At 50.4% G+C, this 25,485-nt stretch overlaps 2 protein-coding genes and 3 non-coding genes across 6 annotated transcripts in view; 2 read left to right on the top strand and 3 right to left on the bottom strand.

Moving 5' to 3' along the window:
* LOC142896770 (uncharacterized) overlaps positions 1-9,416 on the bottom strand; it is a 69,982-nt gene extending 60,566 nt beyond the window's left edge. Inside the window, exon 1 of the mRNA XM_076038663.1 lies at positions 9,412-9,416. The gene's annotated coding sequence lies outside the window, so the exon portion shown is untranslated. The remainder of the gene's footprint in view (positions 1-9,411) is intronic.
* Positions 1-24,870, top strand: part of gjc1 (gap junction protein gamma 1) — a 36,264-nt gene extending 11,394 nt beyond the window's left edge. The window contains exons 1-2 of one of the 2 annotated variants that reach the window (XM_076038665.1): positions 14,311-14,518; positions 21,178-24,870. In XM_076038665.1, coding sequence (XP_075894780.1) covers positions 21,232-22,722 — 1,491 coding nt within the window. In that variant the 5' untranslated portion in view covers positions 14,311-14,518; positions 21,178-21,231 and the 3' untranslated portion in view covers positions 22,723-24,870. Of the gene's footprint in view, positions 1-14,310; positions 14,519-21,177 lie in introns of those variants that run through there. The other variant, XM_076038664.1, reaches the window with a different exon arrangement.
* trnac-gca (transfer RNA cysteine (anticodon GCA)) lies at positions 2,699-2,770 on the bottom strand. Its single transcript has one exon. It is a non-coding gene; the product is annotated as a tRNA-Cys (tRNA).
* On the bottom strand, positions 4,123-4,194 carry trnac-gca (transfer RNA cysteine (anticodon GCA)). Its single transcript has one exon. It is a non-coding gene; the product is annotated as a tRNA-Cys (tRNA).
* Positions 9,577-9,648, top strand: trnac-gca (transfer RNA cysteine (anticodon GCA)). Its single transcript has one exon. It is a non-coding gene; the product is annotated as a tRNA-Cys (tRNA).
* Positions 24,871-25,485: the final 615 nt, after the last annotated feature.

Below are 25,485 nucleotides of genomic sequence, written 5' to 3'. Positions count from 1 at the left end.
TTGGAGGTCACTCGGCTTTCTCCTCTGGGCGTCTTGAGCCGATGTTACAACGATTTATCCAGACGTCACTCAGACGATTTTCTTTCTGCAAACGGTTCGCCGTCGTGGACTTTGGCTGCTAGCGTGGCTAAAAACGACGCCCACTGATGCCCCCTCACCAATTAGCCTCTCACCTCCCTCGCCATCCTTCACCTCTTTACGCTAGTCTTCCGTAGAGCGCTGCGATAGATCCAGAGCTGAACTCTGAATCAACTCGCGCTCTGAGCGTCGCCTTCGGAGGAACCTTGGCCCCTTCATCCCCGGCTGCCCCTTCTGTCCCGCCTGTCTCTCCCAGCTCCGGGTCGGACCGGAGGGACATTGGAAACGATGCACAAGAGCAGACAATGCTTGATGGATGTTTCACTCCGGCGTTGAGCTACGACCCACGTACAAGGAGGATAACGGCCTCGGAGATCCATGTCCCACCCACATGTCACGAACAGCTCTTGTCACAAGCCTGAGATAAATATGAGCGCGGAAACAGGGTCAGGGTCAGCAGGTCTGACGGCACACCAGGAGGAGGGTTTTCTGATTGGCTGTCCTGCAACTGAAGAGAAGGTGCCAAAGGATCTTTGGATCTTTGAGCTGAACGTCAAGCGGAGGAGGACAGCAGTCATGGAGCTCCAGGCAACGCAGTGACTGATGTTGTGCTAAAAGGAAAAAAAGTTACATTTTGTTTGGGTTTGCATATATTGGCTGTTGAACTCTTCCTGCAAAAGTTCATTCTTCATATAATCTCCACGAGCCTCCGAAAATGCACTGTTTTCGTCCAATATTTGGATTTAAGACGTACAGAAGTGCAACTCCACCCTACAAAAAAGATAAATCTGCTGCTCAGGGCGCCTCAGTTAGACAAGGAACATCCGTCTGGAGCGTGGAGAGACTCGGTTCCAGATTATCGAGGGTTTGTGTCACCGAGTTCAACTTTAATTAGACATGGAGCGGCTCCGCGCGACTCAGAGGTGCCTGTGACGGCGCTATCGAGCTCGTACTGACGGCGGATGTGAGAGCGGCTGCGGCAAAGACTCTTCTTCCTCCTCCTCTTCCTTCTCCTATTCCTCCTTCATCCTCCTCCTCTTCCTTCTCCTATTCCTCCTCCTCCTCTTCTCCCTCTTCTTTCACCTCCTCTTCCTTCTCCTACTCCTCCTCCTCCTCCTATTCTCCCTCTTCCTTCACCTCCTCTTCCTTCTCCTATTCCTCCTCCTTCTCCTCCTCCTCCTCTTCCTTCTCCTATTCCTCCTCCTCCTCCTTCTCTTCTCCCTCTTCCTTCACCTCCTCTTCCTTCTCCTATTCCTCCTCCTTCTCCTCCTCCTCCTCTTCCTTCTCCTATTCCTCCTCCTCCTCCTCTTCTCCCTCTTCCTTCATCTCCTCTTCCTTCTCCTATTCCTCTTCCTTCTCCTCCTTCACCTCCTCTCCCTTCTCCTATTCCTCCTCCTCCTTCTCTTCTCCCTCTTCCTTCACCTCCTCTTCCTTCTCCTATTCCTCCTCCTTCTCCTCCTCCTCCTCTTCCTTCTCCTATTCCTCCTCCTCCTCCTTCTCTTCTCCCTCTTCCTTCACCTCCTCTTCCTTCTCCTATTCCTCCTCCTTCTCCTCCTTCACCTCCTCTGCCTTCTCCTATTCCTCCTCCTCCTTCTCTTCTCCCTCTTCCTTCACCTCCTTCTCCTTCTCCTCTTCCTCCTCTTCCTCCGTGGAAGCCTCGTCCAAATTAGTCTTCTCAGCGTTCAGTCGGTGCGATGCCAAGGTTGTCTCTGCTTATCTGGAGTCAACAAATTCAACTGTGGTTGGCAGTGGCATTTGGCCTCTGTGTGCTCTCCTCCCTGGCAGCGTGCGTGCGTGTGTGTGCGTGCATGTGCGCGCGTGCCGCTGGGATCCTGAAGTCAGCCGGATGCTGCGCTAAGATGTCTGATTTCGACAGCCCGACCACCGCCGGCTGAAATCCTCATTTCATTACACAACGTTAATTAATTTGGGAGCCAAGTCATGCGTGTTTGCGACTGATTGACTCATTGTCACACCCTAAATAGATGTCCGCCACTCAAGTGCCAATTTCACGCTAGCCCTCAGGGGGGGAGGGGCGGGGTTGCAAGTTGAGCCATTAGCTTGTTTCAAGGGAAATGCCAGGTGCTAAGAAGGGCTCCGCTTTTAATACAACGGCTGTTAATTAGTCAGTGTTTGTGTTGTAGTTGTCGTTGCTGTTGTTGTCGTTGTGCCTTCAGGTTACCCGGGGCAATGTGTTTGTGAGTCTCTTTCTATTAATACTGTTAGAAGGTTCTTAGAAGGATACAAAACTTGTGGAAATGCAGTTTATAAAAAAGAAAAAAGCACAGGTGATTGAATTGATGAGGCTTCAACTTTCAGCAGGGTTCAACCGGGGTGTGAATGTGGATACACATGAAGATTTCAGCAGCGGTTCTGTGCCCAGGAATCAGGGGGTGGTCTAACCCCCCAATCCCAACCTCAGGTACTGAGTGCCAAGCAGGGAGGTCTTTGACCTGGCTGGGGATTGAACCCACAACCTGCCAGTCTCACGGTGGACAGGGCGGAAAGTTTTCTTATTTTTGTCTTTCTTTTAGGACAAAAAGCTGAAATATCAAACCAAACGTATAACATATGTGTATGAGCAGAAGTCAATAAAAGCCAAAATATGGCAAGAGACTGAAGGGGGCATCCGGATTTGAACCGGAGACCTCTTGATCTGCAGTCAAATGCTCTACCACTGAGCTATACCCCCTCTGTGGAAGCAGCAGGGCCTCTTTGTTCAGGCCTCTGACACTCATTGTATGTGGAACCACACCCCCTCTCCCTTCCCTGTGTGTAAAGATACAGTGATCAGTTCTGACCTTGATCCTCCTTCTCCAAGATGCAGTTGTGCTGTTATTGCCAAAAGTGAGCGTTTTCTTTTCTTTTGATTCCATATGAGCCATTCTTGGTAGGAACTAGAGAACTCTGTAGCCAGAGGAAGCTAGAACAGGGGTGACGACGTAGGGGATTATTAAGCTAATCACAAAAACGTGGAGAAGAACAGAGAGAATGGTTCAGGCGGGAATAAATAAATAAATAAATAAACATTAGAAAGGATTCGAGAACAAACAGAAATAACGGAGCCAGAACGCTCGACAGCAGAGGAGGTGACCGTCGTCCCCCGACGAGCTCCTCCGTCCTGCCCAGCCTCGGCACACACAGGCAGCCAGGACGCCAGCCTAATGCTCTTAGCGCCGCCTTCATCTCCTTCCCTCTCCCCAGTCCTTCCTCCCTCCATCCCTCCCCCCTCCTCCCCCACTGCCTCTTCAGGTCGACCCCAGCGGAGCGGCGAGAGTCACGGTTATCTCCACAGCCGCTCGTAAATCAGAGCTCCAATCAGCTCCTGTGCACCTCAGCCGTCGGGGAAGAACCCCAGAGATGTGTGTGTGTGTGTGTCTTTGTGTGTGTGTGTGTGTGTGGTTCTTGCCCTGCGGTGCTTGTTAGTGGTTTTGTTTCACTGCACGGAGCGCAAACAATACTGTCGGCTGAGCATCGAGGGAGCTCTGGAACTCTGGGCCGACACCCTGGGGAGGTCGTTGAGGGGAAGTTTGTTTGTCGTGACTAAAATCATTTATTGGAAAAAGTGTCACAATTATCACATAATGACAATAACGATAATTTGCTCTCACGCAACCTGTTGCTAAATACATGAAAAGCTGCCTCGGTAATATCTGCTGGATTTTGAGTCTGAACCGTGTTCAACCGCTCTGGTCGGAATTTGATCTGACCAATCAGTGTCTTGTGAGGGGACAGAGGCGGGACTTGGTTGGTGCAAGAACAGGAAGCTCAGTGCGTCAACCCCTCAGACACCAGTAGCTGCTTCCTCAAGACACTTTCTTCAGCTGATGAAAGTTTTTTTTCCGCTTTCCTCACGCCGTCGCCGTCTCCTGTCTGTTTACTTTGCTGTCGTTGCCATGGGACACTGGAAACACGGCTCCAAGGCCTGTGAAGCAGAACAACATCCAGAGTCGCTCTTCAGTGACCGCGTTCTGACTCACCTCATGTTTACTGTTGGGTTCTCTGGTGGCGGGTGGGAAAAGAAAAATCACCGTTGGAGGATCCAGGGGGCACCCAGACTTGAACTGGGGACCTCTTGATCTGCAGTCAAATGCTCTACCGCTGAGCTATACCCCCTCTGTAGGCCTCCGCTGGCCCCATTGTTTAGGCCTCACTCACTCGATGCATATGGACCCACACACCCACCTGGCACTGAGTCGGTGCAGTGAGAAAAACACTTCCAGTATTTAACTCTTCGTGGCTCAAGTCAAATAGAAGCTATATTGAAGAAGGAGATTTTTTGAAATCCCCATTTCAGCGTTTCAGCAACACTCAGCAGGAGGTTTAAACTGAGCAATGCGACTCTGAACTCTGCAATGATGGAAGGTTGAAGAGCTGGAAACTCCAGAGAGAGTCCAGCCTTCACTTCTTTTTGCTTTTGTTCAACCTTCCACAAAGTGTGCGCTGGGTCTCCCAGTGCCCTTTGTGATGTCAGAGGCTGCACAGTCAGTACTTGCCTACGTTAGTCACAACGGTGATTGTCACAACAAGGCCATCTCCCTTTCACAAAAGTGGAAGCTTAGAGCAGGGGGCTGCAAACAGAGGGCTAAATATACAATTTTACGCATGCAGCTGGCTCATCAGTCATGTGGTTGATGCCTCAGCGGAGGTTCAGGGTGGGAAAAAAAACAAAGATCTAAAAACAGAGGATGATTTGGGGCCTCTAAAGACGTCACTTTGGAGGTCTTCTGGCCCACATTTTTCAAAAATACTTTATGGACCGACGAGCCGATTAAGAAAATACTGGAAGAGTGATGCCATGTCAAGGCTGCGGGCTGCCTTTTGCATCACATGCATAATAATCAGGGTCAAATCTGCAGCAGTGGCAGCAGCGGCGGCGGGCGGCGCTGCAAAGGTGGTTCACCGTGACCTCCAGCAGCACCGTGACCTCCGCCTCCACACCAAGGGAACCATAATTCACAACCAGTGTGTGTGATGGCTTAAGAGAAGCTGCCTTTATGGACGAACAGGAGGTTTTAGTGGGGGGAGGGGCGAGAGAGCGAGTGGGGATTTGTGGGAGGGGAGGGGGATGCTGAGGGGTGGCGGTGATGGGGGATGGTGAGAGGGGGATGGTGGTGGTGGTGGTGGTGGTGGTGGGGGGGGCACCACTGCGTCCTCTCTCTGTGAGCTGGCGGTGCTGAACCTCGTCTCTCCTCTGCGGCACCGCCAGCCTTTTGTCTCCTCTCGGCGCTCCGCTCGCTCGCTCACTCTGCCGGCTTCTGTCTCTCGTCAGAGTCGTGGGCGAGCCGGCTGCGCAGCCACCTTTGTGCTCGTCAAGCGTGCGCAGCCGTGTGCCGCTTTGTTCCTATAGAGTGTGAGAATCGATTGCGCCGCTCGCTGGGTTTTTCGCTCTCGCCTCGGCGAAACGTGCGAATCCTCCAACATCTGGCCTCTGCTTTTGTGTGCCACAGCCGAGTGTGAGGGTGGCTGGCTGTGTGTGTGTGTGTGTGTGTGTGTGTGTGTGTGTGTGTGTGTGTGTGTGTGTGTGTGTGTGTGTGTGTGACTCGGGGTGTGGAAAAAAACGTCACTTGTGAAGCAGCAGGACACTGATGCTGATTGCTGCGGATGCCATGTCCTGTTCGTTAGCCCTCTGTTTACAGCCTCCCCACAAAGAAAAGAACCTGATGCTTTCTTGGCCCCGCCACGTGTTTGGAAGGAGACTCAGAGGGGCGGAGCCAACATCTGACTGGCCGATGGGGTCACTCACCTCGGACAGCGATCAGTAGCAAAGGCCTTTCTTTCCCAGAACCGTTTTCCGTGGCACAGTTTTCCGAAAAAGTGGAGCGAGCAGAACAACTCGAGGTTCGACTTTCCTCATTTCTGAGAGGTCGGCCGACTGGGACGCACGTTGCTGACTGAGTCAATTGTGTGTAACATGGGACTTTTAAAGCCCATTCTGAGTCTCTGACCTGTAACTGTGGGGTTTTGTTTGCACTGTGCAGCCTTTTAGAAGTGTGTGTGTGTGTGTGTGTGTGTGTGTGTGTGTGTGTGTGTGTGTGTGTGTGTGTGTGTGTGTGTGCTCAGCATCCTCGGAGCCGTCTCACATCGCCGCAGCTCGACTCTTTGTATCTGTCGGTCTTTCAGACAAGCAGAATGGGCCCTACAGTGTCGACTGAGGCTGAAAGCTGCAGCTGCTGCACACGGCGAGCGGAGGAGGAGGCAAGGGAGAGAGAGGGGGCGCGCGCGCACACACACACACACACACACACACACACACACACACACACTACTACGCTCATAGAGGGAGCGCGACGCTCCACCCCGTTTGTCTGATGTTTTGCTTTGCCTTAATAGCTCCAGCGATGCCATTTAAATCTCTCGCTTCAATTCACTGGATGCAAATCCAGCTGCATAAGTGGGTTATCAGAGTCCTTCACTGACACGTAGGCCAGCGCGGTGGATGCAGCCGGCCAAGATTTGCCCCAGCCTCACATTATTTTTTAAAAATATACACACGAGCCAACGGCACAAAATAAATCAATGAAGGGACTCATAAAACAGGCTGTTAGATTTTACCGTCATCCGCAGTTAAATCGGATCATCCAAGATAAAAAAAAAAAAATAAAAAAAGCTGTTTTCTCACCGTGTTATGACAGTTAACCAAAGAGGCAATTTGTTCCCAATAAAAGTCTTATGCCAGATTTGTTGCAGCAGTCATAAAGTCACTTCCTTCCTTTTCCCATTAGGATTTATGGGACGTTTTTTTTTCCAGCTGCTGGTGACATTTTCTCTGCGGGTCAAAGGTCAAGAGTTCAATGACATGATGATGTAAATATAATAAATAATATTTAAATACACGAAAGGTGGTTAAACCAAAGAGCCAGAAAAACGTGACTGCATCCACGATGGGGCGGTTTTCATGTGAAAAAAAACAGTTTCACAAAAAAAATACATAACACCACCATCTGTGGAACTGCAATTTATATTGAATTTAAAAGTCGTGCTTGATCCCAGACGGAGGCTCATCAGGCCGAGAGCTCCGACTCATTCCTGCCGTATTATTAGTGCGCAGACGACGGCTGCGGCGCTGGCTGTGCATCCAGGTGTGCGATATTTAGCAGCAGCCATCGCCTCAGGAGCCAAACTGTCAGGCTGCAGCACGGGCACGTGCACGTGTACGCACACACACACACACACACACACACACACACATGCGCACTGTAATGATAGAGAAGAGCATGAATAAGGCGACAGCAGGCAGGCGTGTACAGTAGTGAGGCCGCGTGCTCGCTCTGCCCTCTGAACCTGTCACCCAAGGCGAAGGTGCCCCCTGCTCATGCAGCAACACATGTAGACACACACACACACACACACACACACACATGCTGTTCAGCACGCATGAGCGTGCACGCACGAGCGTGCGCACACTCGCACTAAATTTGCCCCGTCTGTGCCTGAAGACACAACAAGGAACATCTCATTCTGAGTCACTCTGAAGCTGACTCAAGCACGCACACGCACGCACACACACACACACACACACACACACACACACACACACACACACACACACACACACACATGCGCATACATAGACATACATGCTCATACACAAACACACACACACACACACACACACACACACACACACACACACACACACACACACACACACACACACACAGCAGATCTTCCCCTCAGGAGCTCTTGCCCAACCAAAGCCCTTTAACTTGGTTACTGGGACATATTGTTCATCTATATTATTATATATATTGCTGCGTGCACTCACTAAGACAACATTTACTCTCTCTCACACACACACACACACACACACACACACACACAGAGTATTCATTTACACACTGCACTGCCGCTTCCACCTTATCCCTCCCTCCAGCATCTCTCAACTCCTTCCACTCCTCCTCCTACTCCTTCTTCCTCTTCTTGTCCTTCTTCTTCTTCTTCTTCTTCTTCTTCTTGTCCTCCTTCTTCCTCTTCTTCTCCCTCACCACCTCCCCCTCCTCCTCCTTCTTCCTCTCCTCCCTCTTCTACTTCTTCTTCTTCTCCTCCTCCTCCTCCTCCTCCTCCTCTGTTCCGAGCGTTCAGGTGAAGCTGAGCCTGAAGGGAGCCGAGTGACAGCCTGCGTGCCTCCCCATGTGTGCTGTGCTGTGTGTGTGTGTGTGTGTGTGTTGGCATGCTGTGGTTATGTATGAAAATGATGCAGGCGCTCACGGAGATGCCCAAGCATCCGTTCACCTCAGGTTAACTTCCTGTTAATTAGAGATGAGAATCTAAAGGCCGGAGTATGAAGTGAAGCGCGAGCGAGTCCTGCTGCTGCTGCTGCTGCTGCTGCTGCTGCTGCTGCTGCTGCTGCTGCTGCACGTGTGACTGACTGAGATCCAAAAGAAAAAAACGAATGGATGTAGCCGTGTCTACCACCATGGATAGAGATTATGTGGGGGAAAAAAGGTTGGAAATATAGACAAAAAAAGCACACTATGTCAAGTCATTCTGTCAGGATCAAGTGGATCACAACTTAACTTGTATTGCTTCAAGTTGAACGTGCTCAGTGTGGCCAAACACACACAATTTGGCTGCATCCGGATTTAACAAACGCATTATACACACACAGATCCACTCGGAGTCACGGTGATTTTATATGTTGTTGTTAAATAAGGGATTTTCTCCATCTGCAGCCACAACTTCCAGCTCGGACCGTGAAGGTCACGTGCCGGCGTGCAGCGGTTTATCGTGAAGCGCACTTCGTTCTTATCGTCGTTTCTTTTTTCTTCTCATGGAACAAAGCCAAAGGCGGCCGTGGCTGCGCAAGAAAAGACGGCGGGGATTTAAAAAACCGCCGGGAACAGAGGAGGCCGCTCACAAGTCGGCCGTCTTTACAGTCTTGGCTCAGCTGCTCGGCCGTGCACGGTTAAATAGACCGAGATGCAAACAGAAACAGATGTGAACTCGGCGTGAAAGATTAGATTGAAACAAAAAAAAAAAAAACTGGCCTCTCGACACCAGCAGGACTCTGAGTCAGTGCTGGTCCCCCGAGCAAAAACACTGGAGGGGCTGGTGCGGTCGGACTGAGAACAGTAGCTGGTTGGACGCAGACGAAAAGGGGCGGGGCTAGTTTATTTTTGCTCCTCTTGTATGCGGGGATTGTGCAGACTGTATGGCTTATTGGTTCATTAGTTTCTGCCCTATTTATATACATTGCTGACAGCATGCTAAATTTACATCATATATATATATAGATATATATCTATATATATATATGTGATATGTGTGTGTGTGTGTATATATATATATATATATATATATATATATATATATATATATATATATATACACTTTATTGTTTCCTACATAATTCCATGTGTGTTCATCAGTAGTTTTGATGCCTTCAGTGAGAACTGATCACTGGATGCTTACACACAGGGAAGGTGGAGGTGGGCGTGGTTCTACGTACAATGAGTGTCAGAGCCCTGAACAAAGGCACCCTGCTGCTCCCACACAGGGGGTGTAGCTCAGTGGTAGAGCATTTGACTGCAGATCAAGAGGTCTCCGGTTCAAATCCGGATGCCCCCTTCGGGCTTTTGCCATATTTGCTTTACACTTTTGTTTCCTACATAATTCCACTGGTGCTCATACGTAGTTTTGATGCCTTCAGTGAGACACTGCAATGTCGACAGTCATGAGAATGAAAGAAAATACATTAAATTCATCGGGTGTGTCCAAACCTTTGACTGCTAGTGTACGTCCCACCATCCACTGCTCTCTGGCTGTGATGTTGGAACACGGTGGTGACGTCACAGCGTGTTGTGGTGCTGCTGGAGTGATTGACTGCAGATCCAGAGGGTTTTTGTTTGCATTAGCCCTTTAATTTAGTCCCAAGCGTGTTTTCCGTCACCTCACTCGTCCAGGCAGCATCCCTCTGGATCCGACCGGTTGGAATTTGCGTCCGGACGGCGAGAGATTGAGAACTTCTGGCCTGTAAACCAAGAACATTGCGTAACGTGTCGCGTGGCCAACAGGTGCCAAACCAGTGACTTCTGAGAGTCCGCAGGTCTCCGCTGCAGACAAACACCAGGTGTAAAGGTTCTGATGATAAAATCCCCTCCGGGCACCCTTCAGTGGCTGCTTATACGGGAAACATGCCGTTTGCCTCCAAAATAGAAACCTTTGAAGTGATTTTTTTAAAATATTATTTTGATTTAATTTTTTTTTTTTGGCTTGTTGCTCCTGGATTTTTACTCGAGACACATTTGCTGGGATAAAAATCGAAGCAAAGAGACAAGAAATGATCGCTAAAGGAACAATACTATTTTTGACCTTCTCACATTACCGCTCTTCTAACAGTTTGCCATCAATAATTGATGCTCTTTGCTGCTACCGTCTGATCACTCAAGTGTGAAAAGCAAAAGTGACGGCGGGCTTATAAATATTATGACTCCAACATATGTAGTGCCATTTATAATTCAGCGCATCGTCGTACAGACAACAACCACAGTGAAGAAGAAGTCAGCTGGAATTGTCGTCTGTGCGCAAGAACCAGGCTGTGCATTCAACTGGTGGTGACAAATAAAAAAAGCAAAGGAACCGTAGTCGACTTCAGTGAAACAGCAGTACGTTCAACCACCAATGGTTTTATAGCACCGGGTTCCTATGTTTTTAAACGGCAGCGGTTTAATCTTAATGTGCCATATCCACCAATGAACGGCCTAATACGCAGCATTAAAATATATCTATTGGTACGAAATGAAAAATGATTGTGCGAACAAGGCAAACCGTCTTAATGTTGAGTCGAAACCCCGCTCAAGTGACAATAAGCAATTGAATGCAGCAATACTGTGGCCAGCCACCAGGGGGCAGTCGGAAACTTTTTGCCGACTTTGTCGCAGCGGCATTGGGAAACTTTCCCTGGCGGGAGGCCCTTGTGACCTCGCGCGGCGGCGGGATGAAGAAGCCGCTTGGCTAAAACCGTTTGACCGTGACGCAGCTGTCCCACGCTCAATATCAGAGGGATCGGCTCGGCGGCAGGCCGAGGAAACGGCTTTTAGCGGCGGAACGTTTAATCACATCCGCCAAAAAAGAAGACGACGAAGAAGAAGAAGAAGAAGAAGTAGAAGAAGGGAGAAAAAAAAACTGTGCTGGTGTTTGTGAATCCGTCGCTCGGAACTCTCAGCCTCTATCTGCTCTTTGATGTTGAGGCTGTCAAATGAGTCAAATTAGTCCGGCCCAGGCAGACGTGCTGAGGGATTATGGGAGTTAAGCGACCGTGAATCTGGCCAATACGTCTATGAGCTGTCTGTTTGCTGGCATGTTGACGTTTCTGTATGTTTGTTGTTTTTTGTGGGGGTTGTTGTGGGAAGTATGGGGGGGGGGCTGTTTACTGACTCGGAGTAGCCTCGGAAAGTTTATGTGGTGAAGGGTCACATGTCCAGCGCTGCGGCTTGCAGTGCGGCGAGGAATGAAAGAAGCCCTGAAGCCAACATTCATCTCGTTAATTACTTGATGTTTCACCAAAGCAAATGAAGAGGGCGCTGCGCTCCCTCGTTTTATCTTAGTGGACACCAGGCGACAGGTTTCGCCATTGAAGTTGGCGGAAAATAACACGTAAATCTCACGTTCCTTCAGAATTAATTGAGGTTTTGTGTTTTAATCACAAGTTTGGCCCAACACGTGAGGTTTTTACATGATGGCTTCCCTACAATCCTCATTGTCTCCGACTGGAGGATCATAGGACAGATGAACATCAGACAAAGCTGCGCACGCGACACGCCGGCGTGTCTGTCAGATTATTCGAGGTTATCGTGAAGGCGACTCGTCAAAAAACGTGCAAGTCAATAGAGGCATAAATTCAAAAACGGGGATTTACGCCCTCTGATTTCCTCGGCTCACAATCTGTGAAATTCCGCAGATAGCGACCGGTTCGGCTCGCGGCTCGAGATAAGGAGAAGAAGAAGAAGAAGAGAGAGAGAGAGAGAGCGGCTGAGATAGCGGGCGGGAGCTAATTTGAGCTGCCGTCGCTAGCGAGTGGATTTGGACGATATCAAAGGGGCATCTTTTTATTGTCGCCGCCGATGTGAGAGAGGGAGGGGCGTGGAAGAGGGGACGGGGCGAGGAAGGCGAAGAGGGCCGAGAGTGATGGAGGCGGATTAGAGCCGCGTGTCCAAACTACCGCCTGCCGCAACAAATTACGCCCCAAGTGTTGGACATTAAACTCTGAGCTCCGAGTCTTCGGGGCCGGGCTGCGAACTTTCCCGGAGACCAGGCCTTGTCTCTCTTCTCTTCTCTTCTCTTCTCTTCTCTTCTCTTCTCTTCTCTTGATTTGGCGTCTCGTTGACCCTCTTTTCTTCTTTTCTTCTTTCCCTTTCATTTCTTTTCTCCACAAAGCCAAAAATCCACAGGCATCCCCTCCCGCGCAGCATGTGGGACATCAATTATTTTGTGTTTGTGACACATTGCACTCGTCGCTCGTGGCCTGATCAATAGTGAATGTCCGAGCCGTCTGATATTGGAAGCCTCCAGTCGGTGGCGTGGGACCGGTGACGGAGCAGCGTGTCCTGTCTTTCAGTGAGTGACCGGGTGCGTTGATTTAGAAATGAAGTGAAAGAAAAAACATCCGCAATATCTCACGTCTTCGTTTGTTTTTGGGTGGGGTTTTTTTTTTCCCAAGAAATTTATGGTGCATGATTTTTTTCCTCCGCTCTCTTTTGTGAATGAACATGGCTGAAATGCCCACTGTTGGTGAACTGCGGCACAGCAGCTGCTTATCTGTGACATCTAGCATGAGTCAGCACGAGTGAAGAACTTTGTCAATAGTTGATGAAGAGTTGACAAAGCAAAACAGCTGATTGGTCGAGCGTTCACTACGTTGTTTTGCCAACCTGTTTCCAAGTCAGTGTTTCGTGCAACAGAATTGGAGAAGGCCGAAACCTCCCAGAGCCTCCGCACAAACTTTTTAGTCACTTATCAATCATCACAGCAGCAATACCTTGCAAAGAATCGCAATCTCGGAGGGCGTTTTCGAAGCGAGCGCGTCTACGCAAACATTCCTCAGCAAAGTTGAAGTTGCGCTCGTGTGTTTACGCCGACAGGAGAGAAAAACAAGACGTCCTGGTTTCAGAGCGTCTTTTGTCTCGCCGCCTCCAACCCGTCAGTGGGTCGAACACACAAAGGGTCGCGCTCGTAATTGCTGCCCTCGTCCTTCCTGAAAGCCTCCTCGTCTCCTGGGGTCTCGCTGACTTAAAGAACTGAGTGTCCCAAAAAAAAAAAAGGAAACAGACAGACACACACACACACACACACACACACACACACAAAAAGAATCTCCTCCCGGTACTTTAGTCCCTGCCGCCCCTATCGCTGTCTGTCAGACGCCCCCCCCCCCCACCACCCCTCCTCCTCCCACCCCTCCCTCCCTCCAGCAGTATTAAAACCTCCCCCTTCATCATCACCATCATCCCCCAATGCACATCCAGTCCCATGCACCCAACCATGACCCACTTTGGAACGGGTACCATGGTTGGGGGGTGGGGGGTGCTGAGCATCTTGTGCAGCATCACTCTCTCACTCCCCCACCCCGCCCCTCCCTTTCAGTAGAGCTCACACTTGGTTAAACACACACACTGGGGCTGTTGGTCACACAACAGCGCCGAGTCTCCTGTTATTTTTCACTTTTTTTCTCTCTTTGTTTTCGGGGGCCTTTAGTTTTTGTTCGCCGCCGCCGCCGCCGTGGGCTGCAGGTCAGGGCCGTTTGAAGTCGCGCAGGTGAGAGGGGGCGGAGAGGGTATGTAAAGGCGGGCCGGCCGGGCGAGCGAGCGAGTGAGGACGTGAGGGATGAGGGGCCTGCACTCGGGAGGCGAGTGAGTATTCCACTTCTACGCGTTATTGAGCTCTCGGAACTTTTGACCTGCGTGTGAAAGTTGGCCAGACTTCCTGCCATCGTGATACTTTTCCAAACCTTGTCCACGAGTTGTGTGGTGTTGTTGTGTTGTGTTTTGTCCAGCTGTGAGCAGCTCCGTCCTCTCAGACCTGCTCCTTCCTGCGACATATGGAACCGCTTCACCGTTTGCCTTTCTCCCCTTCGGACAGCGCTAATGAGGAAGTTTCTCCGCTTTCCCACGAACGCTCCTCCCTCACTCCCTTCCTCCCTCACTCCCTTCCTCCCTCACTCCCTTCCTCCCTCCCTCTGTCTCTGCCTCCGCTGAAAGAAAAGGATGAAGTGTAGCTCATCCATCCGTCACTGGGACAACTTTCTCATTCCCGGACCCTCCACGCCGACTGAGAAGTTTCCATCACATCCGCTGCTGTGTTTTCTTGTTGTGGGTTTTATATTTTCCCTCTCGCTCCCCCGGCAGCGAGTGTTTATGATGTGCAGCACTAAATTAGGCTCCACTCAGAAATATGGAATCCAGAGTTTGTTTCGCGGCTGCAGGCTCCGGTCACTCTGCACGTAAGTTTCCTGGCTGTGTGCGTGTGTGTGTGTGTGTGTGTGTGTTTGTGTGTGAGTGTTTTGCATTGTGAGAGGAAGAGAGGATGTGATTCCTCAGCGATGCCGCAGTCACTCAGAGTGTTTCAATCACTTCGCCGACTCTTTTGATCAAAGTTGCGTTTCGGGGAGGAAACTGACTGGCAGAAAGAGTTGATAAGGACTCGGCTCTCAGCTGCGCCGGAAGTTTTGGGTGATTTTAAATATCCGCGAGTTGCCAAACAAAGGAGCTTATCCAGAGACTTCAGACGGGGAGAAGAAGACGAAGAAGAAGAAGAAGAAGAAGAAGAAGAAGAAGAAGAAGAAGAAGAAAGAGAAGTACAGTTTGAGAAAAGCTGCGGTGTCTCTCACTCGTCCTGCTGCTGTCACGCTTCTATTGGCTGCAGCCGGCGACCCTCCGCTGACTTAAACAAGTGGGTTTTAATGTCGGGGTGTCAAAGCCCGATTTGACCTACATGTTGTGATCCTGTGTGTGTGTGTGTGTGTGTATGGGGGTGATCATGGACCCTGGGATTAATAGAGAGAGAGAGAGAGTGTGTGTGTGTGTGTGTGTGTGTGTGTGTGTGTGTGTGTGTGTGTGTGTGTGTGTGTGTGTGAGAGAGAGAATCACTCAGGTGATTTTCCTCCAATCAGGACGGCCGAACGGAACTCATTTCTTTGTTTCGTTGTTGCTTTGGTTTGGTTGTTTTGTGCGAGCGTCAGCTGATTGATTCCTGGATATTAGCCGGTCAAATGACATTTTGATTGTATGCTGTAAAAGAGGCTCGCAACTGAAAAAGTCCCGCCGTCTTGTTTTTTTTCATCCACTGTGAATCGTCGCTTTGTTGAGGGAGCAGCATCAACCTCCTTCTCAGCCAGTTGAGGGCCGTCCTCGTTCTGGGTCCTCGTTTATCTCCCTGCCTCTCTCATTGAGGGTTTCTGTGTTTAATGCTGAGGGAAGAGGTCGTTTTAAAAGCAATTAGAGAATTAGTGTGCGAGTTAAAGGAAGCGGAGGAAGACCTTTTCAGATTTAGAAAAAAAACACTGCCACAATAAGTTTGTCGTTTTTACATGAATGACCAAAGCTAAAAAAGTTCTCTGTTTTCTTTTCCTGGAATTGTGTCAAAAAGTAACGCAAGCAGTGATTTACTGGTCTTCTGGATTTGCCTTTCAATCACAAAGAAAAAAAAAAATTAAGATGGGAACTAAACTGAGATCATTTTCCGTGTGTTTCCTCGGAAGACGGCATGAAAATTTTGCGACGACGCCTGCAACTCAGATATTGTGACTCATTAAACATCTGCGGACAAATCGGCTTTAAAAAGAAATCGCACACGACGGCGGGCTCGTAAAAGTGTCGCAGCATCGCCTCGGTGAAGCCATTAGCGGCCGAGGAAGCCACGTCTTCCTTTAAAATCGTTCACCATCCGCTTGAAACGCGCTCGGAGGTCATTAGCTTGATGATGAGTCAGACGGAGGAGCCTCGGCGTCCAGCCGGTCCTGACGGCTGCACTCTCCAGGGCACAAGGAGCATCTGCGGCGGAAGAGAAAAGGTGGACAGTAACTCTGCGTGTGAGTGTGTGTGAGAGTGTGTGTGTGTGTGTGTGTGTGTGTGTGTGTGTGTGTGTGTGTGTGTGTGTGTGTGCTCTGACACGCAGCCTTGGAGACACTGGTTTCCGGCGTGTCCGTCTGCTGGGAAAAGTTTGTCAGGATGGTGAAGATGGTGAAGCCGCCTCGCAGACACTCGCCGGTGCTTCCTGCTGCCCCTCACCTTCTGCTCATCATCCATTTAGCGTGCATTCACCATCATGAATGGTGCTCTGTGTGTGTGTGTGTGCGTGCGTGCGTGCGTGCGCGTTATTGTGTGTTTAAAGGGATGCCGTTAGAGGCGGAGAGACACGCAGCCTGCAGATGATAAGAGTTTTAATGAGCAGCAGTGCAGTGTGTGGAGACGTCCTCCTCCGTGACTGCACATCGTCCTCGCTGCATTCCTCCGCCTGGTGTTGCACATTTGCATATTTTCATATGAGCACGTTCAAAATGTGTTTGCCGGCGGCTTTGGCATATGTGCGTTTTGCATGTATATTCTTGTCACGCTCGCATGTGACATGGGGGGGGGGGGAGGATCTCTTTTTTTTTTTATAGACACATTTTTTGTGTTTTAGTGTCCTCACGTTTTATTAATTTATAGAATTTTTCAAAGTTTTATGATTTAAAACCACAAATATTTGCTATGGTTTCGACCGATGAAATTCAACATTCAGCAGAGCAATGGAGTGGAAAGGTTAAAAATACAGTTCACTTCAACAGGAAATATTTTACAGTCCTTTTCTCTGTAATTCACGTGGTGCATTCACTGCTATTTACATTTTGTTCCTCAGTAAACTTTCTTTTTATATGTAGCTATGACAGTATGACAACACTTTAGGACCAAGTCCACAGTTAAACATTCCCTCAAATTTTATTTAAAAAAAGTCTTTGTTTCTCATCCTGATGATCCTGCCGTCGACCTGCGGGGGGCGCTGCCGAGCCGAGACACCTTGGATCACCTTTTGTGGGGTTCTTTTTTTGTGCAGCCACCGCTGCAGTGTGTGTTTTGACGAGTGCGTCACGTGTGTGTGAGTGTGAGGTCTGTGCTGCCGAGGGCGGGCTGGGAGTGATGGAGGCTTCGTGACTGACAGCGACCCCGCGCTGACGCCGGCGCTGACACTGGTGGTCGTGATGGTGATCGCCCGTGTCGCTTTGCATTTGCGCGCTGCTGAAGCGTAGAGTCCACCCTCAGGAAGTCGTCTCGTTGTTCTTTGACCTTCCTCTGCTGGAGTTTTTTTTCTCTTGACGTCACGGCCTCTGATGTATTCACGAGACTGACCCGCGGTCCGGAACCTTTGAGACCTTTGAGAGCTGAAGGCTGGAGGGCTTTGACCTTTGACCTGGCAGTGAAGCTAACTAGCTGCAATCAAGACTGAAATCTTGTATTGCCGTCTTTCCAAGCCATGAATGATTTTTTTTTTTCTGTCCAGCCGAAAGGCTTTTTATTACGGTTGGGACAACAGCGCAGTCGGTGCTGAAAAGCACAGAAAAAGAACAGGAAGTGACAATGAGTCTTGTTTGGTGCGGTTTGATCAGGATTGGGTGGAATTTTTGGCATTTAGAAGAAGAACTAACACTGTCGCTGGAATAATGATAATCATTTTTACTGAACTCTGGACCGGCTGAGGTTGAGCTTATCAAGGCTTCCAACTGCCACTCACACCAATGGGAATAATTGAGCTGCTGCCAAGTGGTGGATCTGCTGTAAAATATCTCTGATTGGTCTGCGTTGATAAATTGGATCGAGGAATCTTTCAATTTATCGTGCCAGGATAACACGTTTAATAGGATAACATAAAATGTTTCCATTTTTCCTGTTGTTATAAAAATAATATCAAATTTGACATGATAAAAAAAAAAAAAAAATCAATTTTGTGCCCCCCCCCTCCCCCCTCGAACCAACCGCCATCCTTTGAGAGTTCCACCAATTTGGGCCTCACATGAGAGCAGCGGACAGGGAGCCGCGGCTGCTGTCTGTGCACGGTGCTCTTCGGGAGGCTGACTCACCCGGCTAACTTAATGCACAGAGTCATCTTCTTACCCCTAACTGCCCCACTAGCTCCCGCAGACGCAAATCGGATGAGAAAGCAAAATGCCAGGTTACATGCGGCTGAGGTAGCAGCGGAGAGCCGGCCTGAGCGTCTCTCCCCCGGTCAGCCAGCAGGGGGACAGCGAGCCACGGGGAGGAAGTCGGTTATTTTTAGCATCATTAGCGTCATTCTTATTATTATTATTGGACACTGGCTTCTTTCTGCTGAATCAAGACCAGGCAAAGAGTCAAGAGACTCTTTGGCAGGTTTCCCTCCAGCAGCGCTGTGATGTCGGAGAGAAATAAGGAGGATTTTTGCTGCTTTGCAGTGTTCACAGGAAAACAGGAGTTTTACGATAAGAAACATTATGTGCCTCAAAATGGGAAAATCTTCCAAGTCAAAGCCCTTCGCACGCGCTCATTACATTTAAGCATTTTGACAGAGAGTCTGGATGTTGTGCTGCATGAAAATCAACCGTTTAATTTTTTCTCTCTTCCAAACTTTATAACTAACGCTGGCTGACAAGTTTATTCATTCATTATTTGTGTCCCTCGGCACCAAAGCTAATTATAACACAAACAGTCTTAACTGTGTAAATGACAACACGTGGCACTTTCAAAACTTAACCCCAGATTAATTAGTCAAATGCTACAAGATAAGAAACATATTCTGAATGTACTTATTTCCATATTGAGGGACGAAGGGTGATTCAGTGCCACAGTCCAACACGTCACGCAGCAAAAAAAAAAATAGCCTGAAATCGCAGCCGCAGTTCAACCTTTGCATCGTTTCCTGCGTGTGAAACATGGATTTGTTTTTGTTTTTGTTGTTGGTTTTATTTTCCTTTTTTTTTTTTTTATCGTCATCCGAAAGGACAACGGTGGCAACCCGGCGAGCGTTATCTAACGTTACAGCGGCGAGGAGCTGGAGCGTGGACGGGTCGCTCGTGGCAACCTCTGGCTCGGCTACGGCCATTTGCTGCTTACTCACACATGCAGACGGCGGCGGTTCGAGCTCGCACACGCTCAGTCCGACTGCGGCTCAGGCCTCTTACAGTGCGCTGCTGCTGCTGCTGCTGCTGCTGCTGCTGCTGCTGCTGCTGCTGCTGCGGTGAATATGCATTCTTCAGATTGTGTGTGTGTGTGTGTGTGTGTGTGTGTGTACCGGGAAGCTATTCCTGACATCCTCCTCCTGCGTCCCATTCGTGTCCTTTTATGGTCACAATGACCAATAAGACGCATGTTTCATTCCTAGCCGTCTCCAAAACATCCCCACCCGGCCTGCCTGCTGCTGCCAGAGACACAAACCAGAGCTGCACTCGCTGCTGCTGCTGCTGCTGCCGCTGCTGCTGCTGCCGCCGGGGGATCCTCATCTCCCGGGTGGAGAGACTGAGATAAGCCCTGGCCCTGCTGGGTGAGGAAGTCGCCCTGCAGAAGAACCTTCAAACCCCAAACTAAGCCGCTATTCAAGCTGGATTTTGCCTCTCAGTCGAGTCGACAATAAGCTGAGCACCGCCTCTCAAGGGAGGAGGAGGACATTAGCTGCGTTTCCATGACAGTTTTTCGCAAAACGCGAAAGCGATATTTCTGAAATTTCAACAATTGCAATTTGCAGGTGTTTAGCGCATAAGCCGTGATTCTCGTAAAATCTTGTCCCGCGAGACCCCACTGTGAGGAAAGTAGAGGTACAATATCTCTGGTATAAACCTGCATTTCAATGTTGTTTTGCTGTCTAGAATGGTTGTTATATTTTTCTCTTTGATGACTTGTAAAAAAACATTCCGTCTCCTCCTCCGTCCAATCATAACGCGACATTTTCACTTGAAGTGAACTGGTCACATTGTGCAAATGCAAAAAAAGTGTTTCCGGACACCTTTTGCGATATTCCTCTATATGGATACGTTTGAAAAACCACCTCATGGTCAGTGATATTTGAGAGGTCTTTCAAAATGTAGCTGTTTCCATGACCAGGTTTTTATTGCCATATGTAGGTTTGGCGCAATTCTAGGGGTCATGGAAACGCAGCGATTGACACCGCCCACCCACCAGATAGCTGCCCTGAGGCCCTGAGGCTTCGGGTTCGACTCCAGTGCCTGAGCTAATGGGGCTCTGCCGTCTGTCCCACCGACCACCTGCTGGTGGTGCTGGTTTGGATGGAGCGCCTGGAGGCCAGAGTAACCTACATAGGCGACACGTCTCTCAAAAAACTGCCCACACACACACACCCACGCACACAGGGCTGAGGTGGAGGGGAAGTGGGGGGTGGGGATATGGGGGGGTGGGGGGGGGGGGGGGGCACAGTGCAGCCATTTACCTCCCAACCAGAACGAGCCGGTCGACTTCATACAATATCCTGAAAACTGCACCTCACACACAAAGACGGCTCGCTAAGAGGATTTATCCCCCCCCCCCCGCACTCCCCCTCCTCCATCCCACCCACCCCCAAAAGAGAAAGATAGGCCCTTAAATAAAGTGTGTGTCTGTTTGATGATAGCAAATTCCCCCATTTGGATTATTTTCCTGCCGCCGCCGCCGCTTGACGCGCACTTTTTAATACCGATATCCTCTTTCCACCCGGTTTGGTTTTTCTAATTCCCCTAAAAAGCCTCCGCGAACTTGACAGCGACTTCACTGTGACACACGAGGAGCCACTCCCCCTTTCCCTCCCGACACCCCCCGCAAACCCCCTCCCCCTCCCCCCTCCGAAAAAGGTGATGCAAAAGAGGTGTTGCAAATCAAATTATGGAACGTATTGATTGCCAGAGCCTGCAGAGGAGCACTTATTTTAATTAAAGCAATTATTGTGTCACTGTTTTTTTTTTTTTTTTTTTTAACGTTTTGTTTTTTCTTTCTTCCATTCATTGCTGTAAAACTGGCAGAAGTGACGTCGCCGTTTCCACAGGGATAAAATTCAATTCCTCAGGGAAAAACCCGACAGCTGTCTTTTATAAATTGCAGTTTTGAAATGTGCTCTAAACTCTCTCTCTCTCTCTCTCCCTCTCTCTCTCTCTCTCTCTCCCCCCAGAGTCTGTGAACAGGTGAGAGAGGGACACTGTCTGCCCCACTGTCCAGCGACACCATGAGCTGGAGCTTCCTCACGCGGCTGCTGGAGGAGATCCACAACCACTCCACCTTCGTGGGGAAGCTGTGGCTCACCGTGCTCATCATCTTCCGCATCGTCCTCACCGCCGTCGGCGGCGAGTCCATCTACTATGACGAGCAGAGCAAGTTTGTGTGCAACTCTGGTCAGCCGGGCTGCGAGAACGTCTGTTACGATGCCTTCGCGCCGCTGTCCCACGTCCGCTTCTGGGTCTTCCAGATCATCCTGGTGGCCATGCCCTCTCTCATGTACATGGGCTACGCCATCAACAAGATCGCCCGGCTGGAGGAGGCCAAGGGCGGGGGCGGGGGAGGAGGGGTGGCGGCTCCCCTGGTGAGGACGGGCGGCGGGAGCTACACGCACCGCAAGCCCAGGAAGATCTGCTTCGGGGTGAGGCAGCACCGCGGCATCGAGGAGACGGAGGAGGACCAGGAGGACGACCCCATGATCTACGAGGTGCCCGAGATAGAGCCGCCCAAGAGGCCCAGGGACCCCCTGCAGCCCACGCCCAGGCCCAAGGTGCGGCACGACGGGCGCAAGAGGATCCGGGACGAGGGTCTGATGCGGATCTACGTCTTGCAGCTGGTGACCCGCACCGTGCTGGAGACGGGCTTCCTCACCGGCCAGTACCTGCTCTACGGCTTCCGCGTCATGCCCGTCTTCGTGTGCTCCTTCAAGCCGTGCCCGCACAGCGTGGACTGCTTCGTGTCGCGGCCCACCGAGAAGACCATCTTCCTGCGCATCATGTACGGCGTCACCATCCTCTGCCTGACGCTCAACGTCTGGGAGATGCTGCACCTGGGCATCGGCTCCATCTGCGACATCCTGCGGCGGCGGCGCGGCGCCGGCGGCGGCGCGGCCCAGGAGGACGAGTACCAGCTGGGCCTCCTGGGCAACGGCGGGGCGGCCGAGGGCTCGGCGGGCGGGGCGGGGCCGGAGGCGGGCTCGGAGGGCGGGGTGGGCGGCGACGACGACGGGGCGGCCGACTACGTGGGCTACCCCTTCTCCTGGAACACGCCGTCGGCGCCGCCGGGCTACAACATCGTGGTGAAGCCCGAGCAGATGCCCTACACGGACATCAGCAACGCCAAGATGGCGTGCAAGCAGAACCGGGCCAACATCGCCCAGGAGGAGCAGCAGCAGTTCGGCAGCAACGAGGACAACTTCCCCACGGGCGGCGAGGCCCGCGTGGCCCTCAACAAGGACATGATCCAGCAGGCGCACGAGCAGCTGGAGGCGGCCATCCAGGCCTACAGCCAGCAGCACCGCGAGGGGCCGGAGCACCTGGGCGACGGGCCCGACGACAAGCCGCAGAGCAACATCGCGCAGGCGCAACCGCAGCCGCAGCCGCCGAAGGAGCGCAAGCACCGCTTCAAGCACGGCAAGGGCGGCGGCAGCATCGGCGGCGGCAGCAGCAGCAACAGCAGCAGCAGCAAGTCGGGCGAGGGGAAACCCTCGGTGTGGATCTGAAGCCCGGCGCTCGCCCAGCACTCGCCCAGACCGGGTGTGAACGTGTTAAAAAAAACCAAACAGGGAAAAGACAGCGGCCGACGAGCTGCTGCGAACTTCCCTCCGGTTTCTTTCTTTCTTTCACACTGCCGCCGTGCCTTCGAGAATCCTGCAAGCTGGAGAGGAGCGTGTGCGTGTGTGTGTGTGCGTGCGTGTGTGTGTGTGTCTGTGTGTGTGTGTCTGTGTGCGTGTAAAAGAAACACAGACGGATGAAAAGTGACGTTGCAGCCGACGGTTGGACTCGTCTGGGCCGTCACTGTCGACTCCAGCCGTCTGTGGTTTCCACGTCTCGTCCCCACGCAGGTCATCCACCTCCGTCTTCCCGCCTGCTCGACGCTCATTTCTTCGGCATTCGAACCTTCCAACAGAATGATCACCGGCTGGGCTCACCTCCTTGCTCCTGTCATGTCCCGCGAAGCTGCTGCTCCGCTCACCGGCCCTCAGGCGGTTCTGCCTCCTCGACGCTCACAAGCGATATCAAAGCAAACACCGCGCCAAAAGCCAAAGAGAATCTTTGGCTCCTGAGCAAGAACAAGGTTCTCCACCGCGACGGAAATGCAATAAAGATCCAACATATCTTTTTTTCATTCGGGGAGGGACTTCCCCATCGCGGCGGAACATCGCCTTCCTGCAGACTGAGTTGCGTCTGTCCGTCCGTCTGTCCGCTTCCTCCATGCTCTCCATCGCGCTCTTCTTCTTCTTCTTCTTCTTCTGTTGTCCTGACTGTCCATGTGACCGTGTGTTTGCATGCATCTCCGTGAGTTCTCTCTCTCTCTCTCTCTCTCTCTCTGTCTGTCTCTCTCTCTCTCGTAGACCGGTGCGGTGCAGCTGGCGGCCTTTTTATACCGCTCAGAATTTATTGCCAACTAGTAGAACATTTCTTTTCTAACATGCATAAACAGTCCAGTCTTTTCTTTTTGATACCGTCACCTCAGAGTTCCCCAGATGTCCACAGCGAGGCTGCTCGTCATCTCCAGCCCGGTCTCACTCGCTCTGCCTTGTAGTTGACTGCCCCCTGCTGGTGTCTTCTTGCTACCAAACGCTTACCTGCATCCAGCGACACCTTAAGCAGCGCTCAGAGCGCCTTCCTCCTCCCTGCTGACCGGCCTGCGAGGCCTGCGAGGCGGTCGAGTCTTCCCGGGTGCACAAGGCGGCAAATATCAGCACCAGGCAGTAAAAGAAGGGTTTTTAGAAAAAAAAAAGAAAAAAAAAGCCATTACTTAAAGTGAGACCAAACACTGTTTGTGTGATGCAAGTGTCAGTGCCAAGACTTTATACTACGCCGCCACGAAAATAAATAAATAATGCTATTAAAAAGCCTGGTTGTTTGTAGCTTCGGAATACTGTGGCCATGCTACTCCAGTCATGGAAAAATGCCTACATGAGACCAACGCCCCTTTTTTTCTATGGTCCCCCCTTTTTTTCTATGACATTGTGCGTATTGCTTTATGGGATGGTATTTAAAACAGCAAACTCGAAAATAGGCGTGCGTTTTGTCAAGTTTGAGCCAGTGTTTTTTTTTTTTTTGTTTTTTTTAAATATATATACATAAAGGAAATCTTTTTTTCATCCTTTTTTAAGTACATGGTGAATTTTTTTGTAAAAAAAAAAAAAAAAAAATGAAGTAAAAGAAGACCTTTCTAAGAATGAACTAGTCAGATATCCATGATTAATGTGTTTTAAACTGCCTTTCAATGTAAAAAGAAAAAAGTAAAACAGAAAAGAAGTGAATATGCCATAGTATATTTTTATAATATGTCCGATACAGTGACTTAACTAAGAAAAAAAAAGAGGCCAAACTTTTCCTTGTATGTTACAGTGTCAGTAGTGTACGTGTGTGTTTCTATGAGATGTTTCTTCTACCTTTTGAACGTTTTACTCGTGAGGGGTGCAGCTGGCCGACGGGGGCAGAAGGTTTTGTCGACCATTGCGAGCCATGAAAAAACAACAACAGTCAGAACAGCCCAACAAATTGAGTTCTTCGACTGATAGCAGACCCAGATGAGGGTGGAAATGGAGACGTGACTTCCTCCACACAACATGACAGGGCGCTCCAGCAGCCTCGTGCTGTTTGTTTTCTCTCCACCGGCCTCCCCCAGTCTGTTTGATAGGCCGCAAAAAGCTCTCTGGTCACACGTCTGGACCTCTGATTGGACGATACTCACTCCAGCAGTGATTTGCCACTTCCGGTGCACTCAGCCTCTCCACAGTCAGTCTCGGCTTTGCCCTCAACTGCTGCCCGCACAAAGCAAACGGCTGCTGCCGATGCTTTGTTTGATTTATTTTTCATTTAGAGCCTCATTGTGGCCACTAGAGGGCGACCGCACTGCTGTGGAAGAAAGCAGCGCAAAGGGAGAAGAAGTTTATGGCAATGCAGACTGGGAAGTGTGCTCGGCTGGCTCCTCTCGTCTTCCAGAGCTTCTGTAGGTCGGAGCTTCCTCTCTGGTGGTGGTGTTGGCTGGTGGTCAGTCCAGGTGAGAAGTGTGACCCTCTGTCCCGCTCGCCCAGCACCTGACACCTCACAGGCCTTATTAGCAGGGGTCCAAAGTGTGAGTTGAAGGGTGAAGTTTTCTATCGATGTGTCTGTTTTGATCTAAGTGACCATGCTGTCATGAATTTTGAATAGCATGTTTCAAACACGCCGCTTCAATATCAAACATTCCTTTTTGGTGGGATTCCCCCCCTTTAGTCAAATTTAATTCCCACAAGATTTTTCAAATTGTG

Source organism: Nelusetta ayraudi, unplaced genomic scaffold, assembly GCF_046127955.1.
Source record: "Nelusetta ayraudi isolate G7.1 ecotype Tasmania unplaced genomic scaffold, CSIRO-AGI_Nayr_v1 ptg000057l, whole genome shotgun sequence".
Taxonomy (NCBI): domain Eukaryota; kingdom Metazoa; phylum Chordata; class Actinopteri; order Tetraodontiformes; family Monacanthidae; genus Nelusetta; species Nelusetta ayraudi.
The sequence above is the reverse complement of the archived record's forward strand: the minus strand, read 5'-3'. Positions and strand labels throughout refer to the sequence as shown.